General features: G+C 43.1%; 1 protein-coding gene across 1 annotated transcript in view; it reads left to right on the top strand.

The window, feature by feature from the left end:
* gda (guanine deaminase) overlaps positions 1 to 20,671 on the top strand; it is a 37,789-nt gene extending 17,118 nt beyond the window's left edge. The window contains exons 5-14 of the mRNA XM_078529609.1: positions 1,233 to 1,338; positions 3,323 to 3,350; positions 6,328 to 6,435; positions 9,598 to 9,705; positions 11,651 to 11,748; positions 13,623 to 13,690; positions 15,168 to 15,314; positions 16,667 to 16,785; positions 16,890 to 16,917; positions 18,255 to 20,671. Coding sequence (XP_078385735.1) covers positions 1,233 to 1,338; positions 3,323 to 3,350; positions 6,328 to 6,435; positions 9,598 to 9,705; positions 11,651 to 11,748; positions 13,623 to 13,690; positions 15,168 to 15,314; positions 16,667 to 16,785; positions 16,890 to 16,917; positions 18,255 to 18,322 — 878 coding nt within the window. The 3' untranslated portion in view covers positions 18,323 to 20,671. The remainder of the gene's footprint in view (positions 1 to 1,232; positions 1,339 to 3,322; positions 3,351 to 6,327; positions 6,436 to 9,597; positions 9,706 to 11,650; positions 11,749 to 13,622; positions 13,691 to 15,167; positions 15,315 to 16,666; positions 16,786 to 16,889; positions 16,918 to 18,254) is intronic.
* The last annotated feature ends 292 nt before the right edge of the window (positions 20,672 to 20,963 follow it).

Below are 20,963 nucleotides of genomic sequence, written 5' to 3'. Positions count from 1 at the left end.
CAGAAAGTCAAAACCATTGACTGTCCGACATCTGCCCCAACTCAATTTTCCAAAGGATGCATTCAGAGCTGCCACAGGTCCCAGGCAGAGTGAAGATCGGGCCTGGAGATCACAATGCTGCAAGTGACTGGGATTGATTTTATGATCCTAATTTACATCGTCCTCCACTGACAGCATTTTATAGGCCAAATAATCAATTTGTATTACATAAATCCACTGTACTCATCCTTATGACCCATGCCTTTGTCACCTGGCAGTTTGACTATACCTACGCTCCCCTGGTCAACCTCCCATTTTACACCCTCCATAAACTTCAGCTCATCTAAAACTTAGCTGCCTGTTTCCTAATTCACACCTAGTTCTGTTCACTCCTAATAGTAACTGATATTGGCTCCTGGTCCGGCAACACCTCAGTTTAAAATTCTCATTCCTGTTTTCAAATCCTTCCATGTCCTTGCCTTAACCTTCCAAACCCGACAACCCTCTGGGATCTCCGCACTGCTCCAATTATGGCTTCTTATATATGGCCAATTTTCATCGCTCCACTATTGGCAACTATGGCTTCTTCACCTGCCTAGGCCATAAACCTCTGGAATTCCCTCCCTAAACCTAGCTCTGTGCCTAACCATGTGTCGCTGGGTCAAAATCCTGGAACTCTGTCCCTAACAGCACTGTGGGTGTACCTACAACACATGGACTGGAGTGGTTCAAGAAGGCAGCTCACCACCACCTTCTCAAGGGCAATTGGGGATGGGAAATAAATGCTGGTTTAGCTGGTGATGACCACACCCCGTGAAAGAATAACAGAAAAATCTCTATGTGGCTCGGTGTCACATTTCGTTTGATAATCACTCCTGTGAAGCCTTTTGGGATCTTTAACTACTTTAAATTAATTAGATAAATACAAGTTTGCAGGGGGGAGCGATGACATACCTCACCCATCCCCTCCCCCCACTGCTGGAGATGTAGATTTCGGTGCAGCTAATTGGAGGGGGTAAGCTGGGAAGAATACCCAGGGTTGGCTTGGAGTGCCACCTGACATGCACATATGCCACTGTTGGGTTCTGAGCCTACCTGCGCTAAAGCCAAGAGTGGCCTATTCAATAGAATCCTTTTACTGTTAATCAGAGTGTCACAGAAATGTCAGCAGTAAGTTGCAACAAAATGAGAGACACTTCTGCTTATTACAAAGCTGTGAATAAACAGTGCACATTTCCTTTTCTTTTGTATAGATAAATTGGGCCAACGTGCTTTTGTAGGTAAAGTTTGTATGGACCTTAATGAGCTGTTTCCTGAGTATAAAGAAATATTGTGCGAATCTTTGAGTGAAACTGCAAGGTAAAGCTCTTTCTACGAACCATTCTGTATTGTCTAGTACTGCAAGCTTCAAACAAGCGATTATTTGTTTTTACTTCTATTGATTAAATTGCGTACCCATGGTAACCATTCTAAAGACTGTTCCAAGCTGTACTTACTTTGCTTCCTTATAATGGGCCAAATCTTGTTGGAGTGGAGCATTTTGCAGCATGCACCACTAGTTAAATTCCTTGCCAGCCTTCAGCTCAAATTCTCTGCGCTGTAACTTGCTGGGAGGGAGAGCTGATAAGGGTGCAGCGAGGGTGATGGGATTCTGGGACTACAATGAACAGTGGGACCAATAGTCTTACTTCTTAACTAATGAAATTGAAAGATTGAAAAAGAGGAACAATAGAAAAGGAAATGGGAACTGGGAGTCAAATCAGGCAGAGAAAGAAAAATAAAGAGCGGGAAAGAAAGGCAGATAGGATAAGAAAGACAAAAGGAGACATAAGGGAAAAATAAGAAAATATTCTCTAAAAATTAAAACTTGATACCCTATAAATCTCTAACAATAATTTACTACATGTAGGAATTAGATTGGACTGTTTGGGCAGAATTTTACATCCCGGGGGCCCATGTCTGACCTGATCGGGCATAAAATCACGTGAGAAGACGCTAGTGTCCCGACGGCATCGCGCACTTATGCGATTTTTCACTCGGCAGGCGTGCGCAAAAGTCAGAAGCGCTCCAGCCAACAATTGAAAGGGCAATTAAGCCAATTAGCGGCGCAATTGAGTCCAATTTTTCATTGCCTGGCCAACCTCACAGTTGGCGGACGAGCGAATTGGCCAGGCGGCCTTTGCATTTTTCATCAATCCCCATCCAAGGGCGGGATGAAATCTCCATTATGAAGTAAAATAAAAATAAATACCTGTTTTTTTTGCATTTTTATCAGCTCTATTTTCAGCTGTTGGATTGTGATGCATGGACACTTTCAGCTTTTAAAACCTTTTATTTCAGCTTTTTCAGGTCTCCGGCTCCCCGAGGCAGCTGTCTGCCTTCAGGGAGCTCACCTGCAGCGCTCACCCTCACCCACGGAAACATCATTGCCCGCCCTCTTCCTGCCCCCCACCCTGGCAACACTGAGCTTTCCAGCACGTGTTTGTGGTCGGGGGCCAATCGCGGTCGGGGGCCCTTTTTTTCGGGCCTGCCAATCGGGCATGCCCACCAAAGTTAAAATTCAGACCTTTAAATTGTTCTCTTCTGAGCCAGAGAAGTTGAGTGAAACTGTTGGGTGGGTGTAACACTTGAGGTGACTTGAAATTGGAAAATGTTCTTGGAAGTTACCAGCACATCTACCGTGTGCCATTGGAGCTCTTGGGCTAACAATAGTCCCTTTTCCAGTGTTGGATTGTGAAGAAGAAGCCTTTAAGAGACGGATGTAGGCATTGATAGGACCCTTCAATCTAACAAAGACATTTGTAGAGCTATTGCTTAATATAAAGATGTCTGACGACCACAATTTTCAAAGACAGCTCAGGCTTATTAAAATTACCATTACATTCTTTATTTGTGCCTCCTGTAACACTTTGCATATTAGAGGGCATGTAGGGACAAACAGTCATGAATCCAAACCTGGATTCAAACACCCGGATTACTTAGCAACACACTGGACAGAGCTGCCAACTGGTGATATAAGTAGTCTCCAGGTAATTCAATGGCAACAACTTGCATTTATATAGGGTGTATTTGGGACACGTTCACTCACAGCATGAACACTAAGCCCTTGGTTATGCCGTTGCCCCATTCACAATGCACTTACTCCAATGCAGGGGCAAACTGAATTTATTGCTCACCATTATTTGTGTGCTAAATTCAGTACTCAATGGCCTCTTATTGGGTAACCTCTTGTTTCTTAAGAAATGTTTCACATGTTGTGATTGGTGTTGGACGCTGAAAGTATATCTGACATAAGACACAGCAACATAAGATGCTGACATTGAATTGTTGTTGTCGTTCACAGATTTGTTACTGAACTGGCCAGTCGGAAGGTAAGATATACACGTCTAGACTGATGTTACAAAAGCAAAATACTGTGGATGCTGGAGATCTGAAATAAGAACAGAAAGTGCTGGAAAACTCAGTGGGTCTGGCAGAATCTCTGCAGAGAGAAGCAGAATTAACGTTTCGAGTCCATATGACTCTTCTACAGAGCTTCTAGACCAGGCTATTTCAAACATCTGAGTAATGTTGGTGGACATTGTAATTTGATGTATACTTTTAGAGTCAAAGCAAAATACTGAGGGTGCTGGAAATCTGAAGTGAAAACAGGAAATGCTGGAAATACTCAGCAGCTTGGGCAGCAACTCTGGAGAGAAACAGAGTTAATGGGAGGAATGTTGCCAACTTTGACATTTTTCTGCTGTCAAGCCCAATCCAAATGCCATTGGGTAGCCACGGCAGTGTTGACCCTGCCTCCAGCAGGATATCCTAGAGGTGGGAACACTTTGGGGAACCAGCCTGACCCACTGATTTCAATTTTCGCTCCCCATCCCGCCTCCAAGGGGCTGATAGGATTCCTTCTGACATTTAAGCTCAGTGACCTTTCATCAGAACTGGTAAAAGAGATGTAAGAGGCTTTCAAGTACAGAGGCTGGGAAAGAGGGGAGGGGAAGGCCTGTGATAGGCTGGAAGGCAGGAGAGAGTAGATGACAAAAGGGATAAGGGTGCAAAGCAAAAATGGGTGGGAACAGGGCAAAAAAAAAACAAAAGATGAGTCTAGAGGAGGCGTAAATGGCAAAAACAGAATCATTACCAACAGTCACTGTCTGAGAAAATGGGAGTTTATTTTTGTTCTTTCATGACTTGTGAATGTTGCTCATCCCTAAATGCCCTTGATCTGAGTGGCTTGCTCAGCCATTTCAGAGAGCGGTTTAGAATCAATTACATTGCTGGGGACCTGGAGTCACATGTAGGCCAGACCAGGTAAGGACAGCAGATATCCTTCCATAAAGGAACCAGGTCACTTTTTACAACAATTGATGATAACTTCACAATTACCCTGCCTTTCAACTTCTGCCTCTACCACTGCCTGAAAGGGCAGTAGAGGCAGAAACCCTCATAACATTTAAGAGCGTTTGGATGTGCACTTGCGAGGCCAAGGCATATAAAGCTATGGGCCTAGTGCTGGAAAATGGGATTAGAATAGTTAGGTACTTGTTTGACCAGCACAGACTCAATGGGCCTTTTTCTGTGCTGTAGACCTCAATGATTCTATAATCAGTAAGATTAGCTTTCAATTCCAGTTTATTTCTATTAATTGAATTTTATTAGCTGCCACAATGGGATTTGAAGCCACAATCTCTAAAGCATTAAGACCTCTGGGTTATTAATCCATTGACATTACCACTGTGCCACCATCTCCACTTCAGTGATGGTTATGATCTAACTTTATTTGAACTGACTGCGCTAGGGAGATTCATTAATGCTAATACACAGTACAAATAGAAAATTACTATATGGTGTTTTCTGCTCACGGTGTGGTCTCCTGCACATTGGGAAGACCAAGCACAGATTGGGGGGTTGTGAGGAACTCGTTTTTGGAAAATTTGAAAGACATTAAATTTTGTACATTCTTCCTCCTGAGTCATTTTTAAAAGCTTGCAATATTAATTCGGGGCTGTGAATATGCCATTCTTTGAGAAACCACGAGTCAACAGAGATGTCCAGCAGTGAACACCTGGAGAGGGAAGAAATATCTTGTATATCTAAGTTAACAAAGAACTGCTGTTGCCAGGCTAAAGCCTCTTGCTGATTGGTTAAAAACACTTGGCCTAAGAAAAGTATTCTCTGAACATCTTAGTCTTTAAAACTCTCAGTCAGAGAGTGAATGTGAGAGTGTGGGTGCCTTAGAAGCAGGCTGTAAGAAAAGACTCTCTGTTTCCCTCTCTCTGCTCTATCTTTGTGTTAAACCTTCCTCAGAAATGTCTCATCAGAATAAATCATCTGTTTTTGTTTGAAAGTCTGCGAAGTTGTGATAAGTAAGAGTCGTCAAAGACAGTTTCACCAATAAGCCCATCAGAAGGAACTTCCAGACCTATTGTGACCAGAATTCTGTTAGATCAACAGCGTCAAGATCTCTTCGAATTCTTTCCTTTTTAAAAGAAACTTCCCCATACTCCAGCTTCTGCAGGGGACTGTATTTGTTTTGTCCTGTTTTGTGAGTGTGTGGGGATTTGAATACCTGTTGGTTTTAAAAAAGGGAAAAATCATTGCACTTCAAAACTACAACTTGTATGTTAACCAGGTTATTACCTTGTTTTAAAAAGTAATTTGTTTTATGATAAATCAATATTTTTTGTGTTTAATGAAAGAAGCCTGGTTAGACTTTTTTATGTTGGGAATAACAGTATCAGAGGTAAACAATTGGCCAGTTTTGTGGGTGAATTAAATATTTAAACTATTGTTACAACCTGTGGAGAAGTGGGGCTAGAATTAGCTGTGCACTCTTCCTATCACGGTCCGTAACAGGATTGCTTTAGAAACACTTCCATTCAGTCCGCAAGCTTGACCCTGAGTTTCCAGCCGCCTGTCATTTTAATCCTCCACCTCACTCTCACTCTGACCTCTTTGCCCTCGCCCCTTGCATTGTTCCAGTGAAGCTCAACATAAGTTCTTCATCTTTCCATTAGACACCTGCAGACTCAACATTGAGTTCAATTTCAGATCAGAACCAGCACTCCCATTTTCAGACAGCAAGTGATGTTAATGGTTCTACTATTCCCATTCACACCTCCTCCAGACCCTTTTAAATCTCTAATTTTTTTTACACGTTCTGATGGAAGGTGTGAAACGTGAACTGTGTTTTTCTCCCTCCACAGATTCTGCCTGAGGATTTCCACCATTTTTGGTCTTAGTTATAATAGAAAAATGTGCTTCAAATGTATAGGAGGTGAATTCCTCACCTGTTCAGTGTGTTAACAGTGTTGAAATGGCTGTATTTTCTGATGTGTGTTTTTTTGTTTGCAGTACCCTCTGGTGAACCCCATTGTGACTCCTCGTTTTGTGCCTAGCTGCTCCTCGAAATTAATGCAGCAATTGGGGTCATTTGCCAACCACAACAACTTGCGCATTCAGGTACGGCACCCACTAATTTCAGGGAGAATGTAAAGTCCTCTGAAATGTTGTCGGTATCATTCTTTTTTGCAACCAGTGTGAATAGTTTCAACAATCAATTCCTGGACCTGCGGGAATAAGTTAAGCAAGGCAAATTTTCCGATTTACACCATAATCTATAACTGAGGTGAGTTCAAAGTGTTTTAAAAAAAACATTCAGTACTAGTAGCAATGATACTGTACAGTTTGCACCACTTAACATGGTACAATTTAAACTTGGCAGTCACTTGTACAATCATACTACAGAAGGAGGCCATTTGGCCAATCGATTCTGTGCTTGCTCTTAAAAAGAGTAATCCAGTTAGTGCCACTCCCCTGATATTTGCAATTGTTCCCCTTCAAAAATTTATCCAATTCCCTTTTTAAAAGCTATTATTGACTTTGTGTCCACTACCCTCTAGGCAGTGCATTCCAAATCCTCACCTTATGTTCTGCAAAAATGTTTTTCCTCATGTCGTATCTAGTTCTTTTGTCAATCATGTTAAATCAGTCTCCTATGATTACTGTTCCTTCAGGCACTGGAAACTGTTTCTCTTTATTTACAGTATCAAAACACTTCATCATTTTACACTCGCCAAAACACAATGATCGTCAGCCACGTGCATTCATGGGCTGCATCTTCTAGTGGGTGAGCTGGGGGTGGGGGGGCGAGGCCCGCTCGTCGACACGTAAAATGGTGTGGGGTGACGTCAGGTGGGCATCCCAATGTCACCCTGCGCCATTTGCATTTTCAGGTCGGCGGGTGCGCAGCCAACTCGGCTGCACGCCCGCTGACCTGTCAACAGCCACTTAAAGTCATTAATAAAGTAATTGAATCAATCAATGGGCCTGCCCATCCAACCTTAAGGTTGGCGGGCAGGCCGGGAACCCAGGCGGTCTCCTAAAAAAACATGAAACCTCATCCACAGGCGGGTTGAGGTTTCGTGAGGGTATTAAAATTTGCATTAAATCTCTAAATAAAAGAAATCGACATGCCCCAGCTCATGTGACAGTGGCACATGAGGGGACATGTCAGTAATTTTTTTTCTAATCTTTATTCAATGTTTCAAACCTGAGCCGATCTCCCTGGGGCAGCACTTAGCCTCAGGGAGATCCGTGCACTCTTTCGTGAGCATGTGCGAAAGAGCAAACTCCCGGCTCAGGGAATCCCCCTACCCCAGCCCGCACAGGGGAGCACATGGCGCTTCCTGATGGATGTCACGCTGGGCAGGCCTTAATTGGCCCGCCCATGTAAAATGGCAGCGCACCCCCGAATGGGAGTGCTGATTGGAAACCCGCCCGCTCCCACACAAACCCCCCCCACGGGGGGGAAGATCCGGCCCCATGTCAATTTCAAAGTTGCTGCTCACAGTGTCCTAACTGTTTTGTTAATTTCAGCCAGATAAAGCCAGTGAGTTCTAGGAAATTGGTTCTATTGCTCTGCAGACTGAATAGTTGTGTTTAGCATCAATCACACAGGAGTTACAAATAAGCGGAAAAGACTGCTGACTTCCACTTCCATAAAATTGCATGTTTCTGCTCTGCCTCATTGCATTTTCTACTGAACCCTCTTCATACCTTTGGTACCTCTGGACTTTATTTCAGTGCTCACCTGGCCTCCCACTTTTCGCCTTCTATAATCATGAGCTTGTCCAAAACTCTTGCTGCCCATATGCTCACTTGCACCAGGTCCCATCATCCCTCTGCTTGCTGACCTTCATTTGTTCGACAGTATCCCAATTTTAAAATTCTCATTCCTTGTGCTCAAATCCCTCCATGGCCTCGCCCCTCCCTGTCTCTGTAACCTTCACCAGCTCCACAACCCGAGGTCCGTGTGCTTCCAATTCTGGCCTCTTGCACATCTTCAATTTTAGTTGCTCCACCACTGGCGGCCATGTCTTCAGTTGCCTAAAGCCTAAGCTCTGGAATTTCCTCTGTAAGAGACCCCTTTCCTCCCTTCAGATGCTCCTTAAAATCTACCTCACTGACCAAGTTTTTGGTCACCTGCCCTAATATTTCTCCAGGTGGCTCTGTGTCAAATTTTGTTTGATAATTGCTCCCTGGGGCATTTTACTATATTAAAGATGCTATATAAATGCAAGTTGTTGGTGTTGTTGTATTGGATTTACTGAAAACTTTTGAGAAAAATTAGCAGTAAATGCACCTGACACTGGACATGGCGATGAACACTAAGGTCTTCTGGTTAAGTGCGTCAACTCACAGAGAACAGCAAATCTTAAACTTTTGCTGATCTCCGAATGTCACGTACATTATATAGAGCATAAAAATCACATTGGCACGAATGTGCTCACTGTAGATGGTGGGTTAGGGTTAGAGTCCATACTGTACTGACAAAACCTGGCATGCTATTGTGAAGCTGTAAGCAGCCTGGCATCATGAAAGTCTAGCAGCACAAGGTAAAATTTAATCAGGGTCACAAGATAATGATGGATGAGGAAGGGTTAAATTGAGACCCTGTCTGGTCTCTTAGATGAATGCAAAAGATCCCATGGTGCTATTTTGAAGAAGAGCAGGGGGTTCTCCCCAGTGTCCAACATCTATCCCAACCAACATCACTAAAGCACATTATCTTATCATTATCATTTTGCTGCGTGTGGGAGCTTGCTGTGTGCAAATTGGTTGTTAGGTTTCCTACAACGCAACTAATGGCTTAATGATCACATTAAAAAGCACCTCATTGGCTGTAAAGTTCTTTGGGACTTCCTGAGGATGTGAAAGGTGACATAGAAATGCAAACTATTTTATTTCTTATTTGTATGATCCAGATACACACATTGCAAAATTAAACTGTTTTATTTAAATGGTTCCTCAACCCAGGGGTTCCTTCAATGTATTGAGCACTCATTAAGTGAATAACTGCCTGCTATTGGTCCTAACTATACTATTTGTACATTCAATCCTGCCTTGGCATCTTGTGACAGGCGATGCAATGGTGAGCTCCAATATGATTCACATCACTGCATCGCACGTTAAAGAATTGTTAAAAAATGTTTTGATAAAATAACCTCTTCACAAAGATTTTACAACTTTTTACAGATTGTAGCACACTTCAGAGGCTGAAAACTTGCAATTCAGGGCAAATTGAGGTCAAAATGCAAATAGTCTTGTTATTTTTATAAACAGAGTCACGTGAGTGAGTCTTGGAAAGAGGTGGAGGTTGTGAAGGGAATGTTTCCAAACTACAAGGATTATTCCGATGTTTACGACAAACATAGCCTCCTGACTGATAAGGTTAGTGCTCAATGCCACACTTTTTTCTTTCAAAATATCACTAAAAAAGCAGTTCCTGAAATCCATTATCCTTCCTGCATGCACACTCCCAGCCCACACATCTGATGGGAGTCTCTCAACAGACCTGATAATTTATTAGGCTGGAAAACAGACATGACTGCTCCAGTCATTTCTACTGCTTTGGTGGTAGCCTTAGCTCAGTGAATGGTATTTGTATCTCTGACTCAAAGTTGTGGGTTCAAGTCCCTCTCCAAACACTTGAGCTCCAAAAGTCTAGCTTGATACCCCCAGCGTAGTACTGAAGGAATGCTGCACTGTCACAGTTTTTTGTATGAGACATTGAACAAAAGACCTGTCTGGTCCCTTCCCAGGTGGGTTTAAATGATCTTGTGGCCACCATAATGGAGAAGATCAGGGGAGTTTTCCTCAATATTTGCCCCCCCTACCAAAATCACTGAAGAGCAGACTATTTAGTCATCAGCACAATGGTATTTATGGGATCCTCCTTTGCACAAATTGGCTGCCACATTTCCTACATCCTACAGTGTCTATAGATCAAAAAAGTATTTCATTGGATGTCACGAGATTTGGGATGCCCTGCAGTTGTGAAAGGCGCCATAGAAATGCAAGTCTTTGTTTTCTATCATTGGGGCACCAGACTCAAATAGCAAAGGAGGGAACTCAATGTGAGGCACACCTGCGGAGTAAGTGAGCTTATGGGTGGGTGTGTTACACAGCCACACTGCCCACCTCCCCGTCACACACACCCCCAATCTGCAGGGAATCTTGACGAGCAGAAAAAGCGGTAGCGAGACTTGGTCAAAATCTAGCGCCAGATTTTGCCTTGCTCACCCCAGAATATGGTGTTAAAACAAGAGAGGAAAGTGGGAGTTAAGCTCTTGTTGATTAAAGAGTGCCTCTGTAACTATAGAACTCCTCTAAGGACCTGCACGGATTTTCACATTGTTCACACTATTGATAACCATGGGACGAACAGTATTTCAAATGGCATTTGCTGATCTCCTGTGGCATTGCTCTTGGGCAAGTTGTTTTTAAGTAGGACTTTGTCTTTTGTATCTCTGCTTTTGCTGCTCTACATGATTCTCTCTGTGTCTGTTCATCTGTTTGGTTTTTTTTTTCCCATATTTATTTTTCCTTTGAGCTAGGCCTGTTCCTGACTGAGTGGACATGACCTTCTATAAAAGGATAGCTACTGTGAGAAATTTAGGGCCAGAGTGTCTATCCTGGACTGGTTTTAATTGTCTGGGCGGGTGAGGGGTGGTGGGGTTGGGGGTGGGGTGTTGAGGGGTATTGGTGGCGAGGCTGGGGGTTTGGGGGTGCCAAGGGTTTGTGGTCAGAGAGGATTTGCCCAGATTTTCCTTTCCCCAAATTGGCCTGGAGTTGTTAGTCTGTTTCTTTGCCCCTTCCCAGGAGGTGACGGTTTTGAATGGGGTGGCGAGTGTATATAATGTGGTACACAAAGCATCACAGTTGTGTAGGTCAGGCCAGGTGGACTAGATGGTCCTTTCCTGTCTGCTATTGTTCATATCATAGAATCACTCATTACACAAGGAGGCCATTTAACCCATCACATCTGTACTGGCTCATTGAGAGCTACCCAATTGTCCACTCCTCTGTTCTGTCCTCATAGACCAGCAAAATTAGGTTGTACAAAGAGATGGTTTCCATAGTTCAAACATTTCTTTCTCTCTCTTTCTCTCTCCTTTTCTCTCTCTTTCTCTCTCTCTTCCCTTCTCTCTCTCTCTCTCTTTCTCCCTCTCTCTACACAATCCCTCTCATGCTTGTCCAGTTGTCTCAATCCTTTTCATCACCCTCTCTGTTCCTCTACTTACTCTTTCATTTGGATATCTCCCGCTGCATCTGATCATAATTTAAATGAGCTTTTTGTCATTAACTGGCTGTTGCAAACAATGTTTTCACACAGACAATCATGGCACATGGAGTGTACCTCTCCGACGATGAGCTGGAACGCTTCCATAGAAAAGGAGTGGCCATCTCACACTGTCCAAATTCAAACACCTCGTAAGTATGCGATCACTGAAATCAATAAGTCTGGGCCAAATGCCTACACTGGATTCCCACTGTGAGTCTTTCCTCAGTGGTCACATTCCAGGGGCTTGAGCACAAAATCCAGGTCAAAATTTCCAATGCTGCCGGACAATCTGATTGGCCAGCAGATCTCCAGTCCCTACAGCAACAGTGGAAAACAAAGGAATTGCAGGAGGGCACCTGAGACTAAGTCCAGGGAGCAGAGGCCCAGGTAAGTTTAAACCATGCCAGGGCGAGGAGGGCAGGGTCAGCCTGGTGGGGGCATGAAGGGGGAGATCAGGGTCTTGGAGAGAAGCTGGGGTGGGGTGGGGAGGGGGGGGTGGTCCAGAGGCCACAAGACTTTAAGGGGGACTCAACTTCAGAAGGGGGCTCTGGTGGAGGCACCCGTCCACTCCCTCCACCCTTTCCCACCCGAGATCTACGTCCGTTGATTTTCGAGCTTCCTCCCGCACAACTTCAAAACCCTCGCCAGCCTAAAAATTGCGGCTGGGCGGGAAACAGCCCTTGGCCACTTAAGAGCTTCAATTGGGGCAAGGGTGGGCATTCTGTCTAAGGCCTTGCCCACCCCAGCGTAGAATCGCTGTGGGTTTGGGGTGGGCGGGAACCTGGAGGGAATCCTGTCCTTTCAATTTCACACTCCCTTCCACCTAAAAACCTGCCTGTGGAGGAGCGCAAAATTCAGGCCCAAGATTTTTAAATTTTGGCAAATTTTTGGCTCCCTTTTTACATAGAATTACATCAGAGTTTTCAGCACAGAAACTAGCCATTTGGCCCATCTGGCCTAAACCGGTGTTTATGCTTCAAGTCTCTGAAAACCAGATTCTGGAGCTTGCTCCAGTCCATATCCTAGGCACTCTAGGCAGCTGTCCAAATGGTTCTGATCAGAAAGACGACCTGATTTTGTCTTGGGACCCTTTATCATAGCCAATGCCTGTCTCCTCACTCCCTCTCCTCCCACATCCTCTTCATCTCACCCAATCAGCAAATCCATCTATCCCCTTCTCCCTCTTGTGTTCATCCAGCTTCCCCTTAAATGTATCTATACTACTCACATCAACCACTGCCTGTGGTAGTGAGTTCTACATTCTCGCCACTCTCTGGGTAAAGAAGTTTCCCCGATTTCCCTATTGGATTTATTAGTGACTATCTTGTATTAAGATTAAGCACATTTTAATGTTTGGCCATACATAGTGACACCTGTTTGCACAGCTGGAGTTTTGGAAGCAGAGTAAAGAGTGAGGCACTCAGGAGAACCACGGGCCAACAGATATTTGAGTGTCCAAGGATGATTTAAGTTGAGACCAGGGATATTGGACAAATGAGGTGCAGATTGTGCATGTGATGATCAGAAGTACCTGGAACCTGGAGTTAGTTAGTTAAATGTAAACTGCTGTCATGAAAAATACAGCCTGGGTCTGCCCAGAACTGACCCAGTTTATTTTTTACACAGGTTGGAAATTAATATATACTGAGTCAGTAATGGCTGGTGAATGCTATTTTCACAGATTAGGTCATATTGCATGGACTGTGAAATATGTTACTTTGGCACAACAGTGGAATCAACACTGTTCTTCACCTCTAGGCCTTACTTGAACCCACTCCAATTGATAAGTTTGCACTGATTGAGCGTAGTTCCTACCAGACGTGACCCTAGGACATAAAACCACCCCAAATTTGCAAATGTTAGTAAATTGATCAACTATAAAATTGTGGCTGCAACTTTAGCGCTGACCAGCAGAAGTTCCTGTTGCTGAGGTGAACTCCGTGTAACATAAAAAGCAGCACAAAAGCCAAGCTTGTTCCTCAGGGACTTGAAGGCCTCATTTCTCTTTCTTTTTATCTTTTAGACTTTGCAGTGGCTTATTTGATGCCCGAAATGCTTTGAATCATAAAGTAAACGTAGGTCTAGGAACTGGTAGGTAACATCTCTTATGTTTTTGTGAGACGCTTGCTTCTCAATAAATTAGGCTGAGATATTCTACTTTGTCATTTCCCACCTTCTCGCTTTCTTGCCTCCTCGGGGCCATAGCAGCCTTGGGGTTCCAAGTACTCACCACTCATTTGGCCCAGGATTTCACTGGAACCCACTCACTCCGCCCCTAGTTTTACTGCCCCTCCATCCAGCCCCTCCCTCCCCCCACACCCCCACCCCAGCAAATGAACCCCATGTGCCTGAAAGCCAGGTTGTGGAGCTTGCTCTAATCCATAACCCGCTAAGGCACTCTGTGCAGCTGTCCATGGTCCTGATCAGAAAAGGGACCCAAGTTTGCCTGGGGTGCTCTACCATAGTCAGTGCTTGTCTCCCTCACCCGCTTGCCATGTGATTGACTATCTCTGGGCAGGATTGAGAAGCTGGATGGTGAAGGGCAAGGCATTGAGGGAGGGTGAAGGAAAATTGGTCTATGAATAGTCGATCTCACTCTTGAGGGCAGGGTGTTGGAGATGGGTTTCTGAAGTTTATCTCCCTGGTGTAAGCAAACAGTTGATGCAAAAAGTTGTATTTATGTAGAGCTTTTAGCACAGTAAAACATCCCAAGGTGCTTTACAGGAGTCCAGGCTGGAGTCATCACCCAGAGGTGGAGGAAAAGTTTAGCTTCTTACTTCATCCATATTTTGTGGTCGCAAGGGAATGGTTAACACCCAAAATGTTCCCTGGTGGCACAAGTGCCCATCAGGGCCCTGGGAAGGAGAGAAAGGAAGCAGAGAAGGAGAGAAGAAAGAACGGAAAGAGAAGGATGGAAGAAAAGGCCAAAGGGGAAGGGAGGTCGATGGAAGAGAGCTAGGTGATAATAAAAGAAACAGGGAGGAAGGAAATAGAAGGGAAAGGAAGAGAAGGCAGGAAGGTAAGGGAAAGGAAGGCAGATGGAAAAGAGGAAGGGGAGAATGAAGGAAGGAAAAAGAAGGGGAAGGGAAGATGAGGGAAGGAGGAAAGAATCACTTGTCTTTCAATAGCACCTTTCACGACATCCCAGACATCCTAAAGCTTTACAGCCAAAGGCATTTTGGAAGCGTAGTTACTGTTGGAATATGGAGTGACAGGAAACATTGCTTCTTTCTTGTTTGAGGGAACTCCACACATTTTTAGCTATTTGTGCACTGGGCACGGAGTGTCTCTCACTGGGAGCGTGTGTTGGAAATTAGAACATGGAGGTGATGACACCTCCAGAAATACGCCCAACCAGAGTTGGCAACCCTGCCGGAGGTGGGGAGAGGGGAGGTGAAGGAGGGAGGTAGCAGAAGAACTCCCATACTCATTTTACTTTCCTCACCCACCCAGGTCTTTCCAGTTTTATCTACATTGTTTATAGTCGAAATATTAAAGTTATTCTGTCCCACAGTAGACCAGCTATTCTTGCAGATGTATGGCAACCAAGTTTTAATATCTGTTTTAGATGTTTCAGGTGGCTACTCTCCTTCTGTGCTTAATGCTGTGCGAAGTGCAATTGATGTAACCAAAATTCTGAGCTTAAAATTTTCCGATTACGAAAAGCTTACATACCAGGAGGCATTTAGACTTGCCACCCTTGGTGGCAGTAAAGGTAGGAAACCATTAACTTCATAAAGCTTTTTCTGTAATTTAACAATGTACAGAAAGTATAATAGATTTGCATGGTAGTATTGACAGGATATTCAGCCCAACTGGTCTATACTGGTGTATATGCTCCAACCTCCTCCCATCCTATTTCATCTCACTTATCAATCTCTCCCTCTATTCATTTCTTCCCTCGTGTTTATCCAGCTTCTCCTTAAACGTACCTGTAATTCACCTCAACCATTCCCTGTGGTAGTGAGCTCCACATTCTCACCAGTCTCTGGGTAAAGAAGTTTCTCCTGAATTCCCTATTGGATTTATTAGTGACTCTCTTATCACAATGGCTGCTAGTTTTGGCTACCCCCAAGAAGTGGGAACGTTGACATCTACCCTGTCAAATCTTCTCATAGTTTTGAAGACCTCTATCAGATCACATCTCACTCTGCTCTTGTCTAGAGAGAAAAGAAAGCATTGATGTTTTTGAGTTTGAACACAAGAGATAATGAATGGTGAACTATTGAGGGCAGAAGTTGATATCAGAGTTAGTCGCTGTGTGTCTTTCATTGCCAATATGCTGATTCCTTGACTTTTGATCTCCAGTGTTGAGTGACCTCCAGTGAACACAAGAAATAGAGCAAGAGTAGGCCATTCGGCCCTTCAAGTCTGCTCTGCTATTTGATAAGATCATGGCTGATCTGATTGTGCCTTAACTCCACATTCCTGTCTGCCCCACCAAAACCCTCAACTCTCTTGTTTCTGTGCTTAATCGCATTCAAGGAGCAGTCACTGTATCCATTCTGAGTGTTGCATCTTCTGGTTACAGAATCATAAAATAGTACAGCACAGAATGCGGCTTTTCGGCCCATCGTGCCTCTGCTGGCCCTCATGAAGAACAATCCAAATAGCTCCATTTCACCACTATTTCCCCATATTCCTGTACCTACTTCTCCTTCAAATATTTATCCAGCTCCCTTTTGAAGTTTCCTATTGAAGCTGCCTCCATCACCCATCCCCAGCCCTAACCAGTCATTGTATAAAAAAAAGTTTTTTTCATGATGGGCCGAACGGCCTCCTGTGCCGTTAAAATTCTGTAATCGTGTGATTTTCCCTCTGGTTCTTTTGGCAATCACCTTAACTCTGTGTCCTTTGGTTATCAACCCTTCAGCCATCAGAAACATTTTCACCTTCTAAAGGTTTTCTCAATCAAAACCTTTGATTTTAAACCCCTTAATCAAATCTCCTCTTCACCATCTCTGCTCCAAAGAGAATAACCTTGGCGTCTCCACTCTATCCACATAACTCTAACCTCTTATCTGATTTATATGAATACTTCATGAAGGATTGTTTTGCTTTCTGCAGCTTTGGGTCTTGATAAACTGACTGGAAACTTTGAGGTGGGGAAGGATTTTGATGCCATTCTTGTCAACACCAATGTCCCATTTGGTCCTTTTGAAGTGTTCCCCGACGACACTCAGCAGGTAGTTATACTTTGCACTTATTTCAAAACACAGATTACAAAGAACCTTTTCAGCATCTTCATGGTCCTTACAAATCACTGAAATTCTCCTTTCTAATTTTCAAGGATATTTTCCAGAAGTTCTTGTTCTTAGGTGAGTTCAAAATTTTATTGCAATTCTCACAAAAATCCTCAGCAACTTCAAAATATTCCAGACAGTGATCACATGTTAATGCTCTGGTATAGCACACTATGAAACAATTCCTCTACAGAGAGTTTGGTCAGAATGGCCTTCCAAGATAGAAGTTGATTGATAAAGAAGAAGCAAACTTGAATATTACTGAAAAGAGTACATGTTGCCGAAGCTTTTCGTCTTGCACTCATCAGGACAAACACAAGAATACAAGAATGCCAAATTTCAAATAATCACAACAATTTATACTACAGGAGAAAAGGATGCTAATTGGTTGGCAAGTCAACTGTGATTGGCTGAGGAGTTGCCATGGAGAAAGCAATGGGGAAACTATTGGCTCCCCAGCCTCCTGGGTAACTCAAAAAAGGTGCAAGGCTTGAACATATTCCTTTAGTTTGCAGAGAATGGGTCCCTGTGTATGAATGTATGTTGCTTCAACAAGTGTAAATGAGCCAATTTATGAGCTTGAGCTCACAAATGGCTTTAGCAACATCTCTTTTCAGCAATATTCAAGTTCTGGACTACCAAGTGACTGTTTCTATGTGAGGACCAACCTGATACTGTGGGCTCCATGGGTTGTAGATGTGACATGTTGGTTATTTTTGTTTTAAAGTATTCATGACTAGATGATTTCACATGAATTACTAAGATAACTTTAGGGGCATTACTGTCAGCCCATGATTTTGGCCATAGGTTTAGCACAGAAGCAAATGCAAAATGCCAAAGGTCTACAAATGTCAGAAGCCTTCAACACCAACTTGACCACTTATTAGGAGACAGCTCAAATTTTCTGGTATTTTAAAGAGACAGTGGCCATTGGTGGAGTGATTAAAATGGGGCATGCGCAAGAGACCAGAATTGAAGGAATTCAGAGGGTTTTAGATTACAGAGATAGGGAGGAGGTTAAGCCAAACGGTAAACTGAAAAGAGGGTGAAAATTTTAAAATTGAGGCATGGCTGGGCCAGGAGCCAGTGTAGATCAGTGAGGACAAGGGTGATGGGTAAAAGGGCCTTGATGTGAGTTAGGATGTGGGGCAGAAGGAGTTTTAGATGAGTCATGGAGTCTTTATGCCAGAGATGGAGGCCATTTAGCCCACCTGGTCCATGCTGGCTCTCTTGTACAGCTTGAGTTTGTGGAGGAAGGTGGTGGCAGTCTAAATAAATCCCCCTAAGTGGTTGATTATCATTATGAGGGGGTCCATGGAAACTGGGGAGGTTTGAAACTGGCTTCAGGAAAGAGCATTTCTTTTTAAACATTATTATTGCATTTAATTCATTTAATATTTTTGCTGTTTCAGGAGATGACCGCAACATGGTTGAAGTATATGTTGCCGGCAAGAAAGTAGTACCTTTCCAGAAATCCTAGAATAATAATGGCACTAGGATCTGTTGCAGTAAGGCACAGTTAATGCATATTATTTTCAGGCATAGCAAATATCAAGTATAAACATGTCTCGTTTCTGCTTGTTGCCTCTGTTACTGTTTACATACTATTGTTTCTTTGGCTTCTTTTTTTGCAGTATGAGTAAGACTTTATATGGTAAATCCCATTATTTAATGACATCAATGCAGAGTTCCACTCAATGATTGCTGTTTGGGTCTTTGAAGGTCAACGAGTTTGAAAATGTTGTTGTCCTTTTACTTGTAAAATCCATCCTCATCTTTCTCACTAGTTATTTTCCTGTCTTTTCTACTCCAGTGAGGTTTCTCTGGCTTTTGCATGGCAACAGGGACCCTTCCAACCACCTTCCAGTGTTGCTTTGTGAAACCAAGCCCAAGATGGCATTTGAGAGACATCACTCCCACACACACACATACACTCCAGTCCAGGTTGACAGATGGTGGATCAGATGCCGGAGGAGCCTGACATTCCCTAATCCAGGGCTAAAGGGTCACACTATAGTGCTCCCACCCACTGACCTGGGTATGATGAACTGACTCACAATAGATGGAGGTAGCTCAGACATTCACAGAGTGAGAAAGCACAGAAAGAGGTCATTCGGACCATCAGCCTCATGCTAGCTCTCTGAGAGATCTATCCAATTAGTCCCTCTCTGCCCTTTCCCCATCCCCTCCAAAATGTTTCCTGTTCAAGTATTTGTCCAATTCCTTTAAAAAGTTATTATTTAATTCCCCTCCACCGCCCTTTCAGGCAGTGCGCTCAAGATCATAACAAATCCAGGCATGAAGAAAAATCTCCTCTCTGACTCTTTTATCAATTACCTTAAATCTGTGACCCCTGGTTACCAAGCCTCCTCCTAGTGGAAACAGTTTCTCCCCAGCCTCTGTCTTGACCTTCATGATTTGAACACCACAATAAACCTTCTCTTGCTCTTCTCTGCTCTAAAGAGAACAATTCCAGCTTCTCCAGTCTCTCAGGTAACAGACGTCCCTCATCCCTGATGCCATTCTTGTCAATCTGCACCTTCTCTAAGGCTTTGATCCCCTTCTTTCAAGTGTGGTGCCCAGAATTCGACACAACACTTCAGCTGAGACCTAACTAGTGATTTCTAAAGGTTTAAATGGTACCTTCACTGCTATGGTTTCTGTCCCAGACAGTTTATGAGAAAATTACAGATAAAATGTAAATGTCAATAGTTCCCTAACTGCTTTTAGTGGGTGAATAGACCCTGTGGTTATATTCCTAAGCCACAAACTAGAAAGGCCCAGTATAGAAAAATGAAACAATCACAGGATTGTTACAGCATAGAGGAGGCCATTTGGCCTGTTGTGTCTACACTGGCTCCCTGTAGGAGCAATTTACCTAGTGCCACTCCCCTGCCTTCTCGCCATAAGTCTGCACATTCTTCCTTTTCGGATAATAATCCAATTCCCTCTTGAATTCCTCGATTGACACTGTCTCCACCACACCCTCAAGCAGTGCATTTCAGATCTTAACCACTTGCTGCATGAAAAAAGTTTTTCCTCGTGTCGTCATTGTTTCTGTTGCTCGCCTGGTTCTCGATCCTTCCACCAATGGGAACAGTTTCTCCCTATCTACTCTGTTCAGTCCCCTCATGATTTTGAACACCTCCATCAAATCTCTTCTCAATCTTCTCCAAGGAAAACAGTCCCAATTTCTCCAATCTATCTACATGCAGATAAAATAGGGGGAGAAAAACAAGTTTAATAGTAATCTGCACAAAAGGAAGTCTGGCTTAACATATATACTGGCATTTCTGCATGAACATGTTGCCATGGTGCAGTGGACAGTGTAGAGAATTATGTAGACACTATGTGAATGTACTTTGACATCTGTTTAGCCATCTGGAATGTATACACACACACAAATAATCAGCTTTTGAATGAAGCAAAAATGTAAACTATAAAGGGAAAAGTTGCTAATGTGAATGGTTACAAGAAAAGCAATAACATCATAATTTTAAAAGAATTGATTTTGTGTCAAATTCTGATGTGTGGTTGTGTTGTCAATGAATAGATAAGTAGTTCATATGCAGATATCTGTTCACTATTTTGAATTGCACCAAATCTATAATGTTTAAATGAAAATGTTTTATTTTTGTACCTTACAGAACTTAAGATGCTTTGTACACTGTCCTGTGTCAAATAAATGTAACAGTATTTTAATATTATTTTACTATTTACGCCTACTGGTGTAAATTGCTACCTAAATAAATATCATTGCCACTGTACTTTGCTCTGAAGGCTATCTGAATTTACATTAGATCGCAAAATAGTTACCCCATTCAGCAGTGAATTGTTGACTGGATCCTTGAAAACAAACATGTTTTCAGTCAGATCATCTTTTTGTAATTGTAGTTCTCTGTGTGGATCTAATATAATGAATAAGAGTTAACTGTATATCACCAGAACTCATTTAGCATTATTTGGCCGGGTTACCTTCTAGAGATCTTTAAAAATACAACAGGACATGACAGAGTAGACTGTTTCCACTTGTGTAGAAGAGCAAAACTAGGGGTCATAAATATAAGATAGTCACTAAAAAGTGCAATAAGGAATTCAGGAGAAACTAGCCAGTGAAACTC

The sequence above is a fragment of the Cetorhinus maximus genome, chromosome 2 (assembly GCF_964194155.1).
Source record: "Cetorhinus maximus chromosome 2, sCetMax3.hap1.1, whole genome shotgun sequence".
Classification (NCBI taxonomy): Eukaryota; Metazoa; Chordata; class Chondrichthyes; order Lamniformes; family Cetorhinidae; genus Cetorhinus; species Cetorhinus maximus.
Note: the sequence above shows the minus strand (reverse complement) of the source record. Positions and strands in the feature narration are given on the sequence as shown.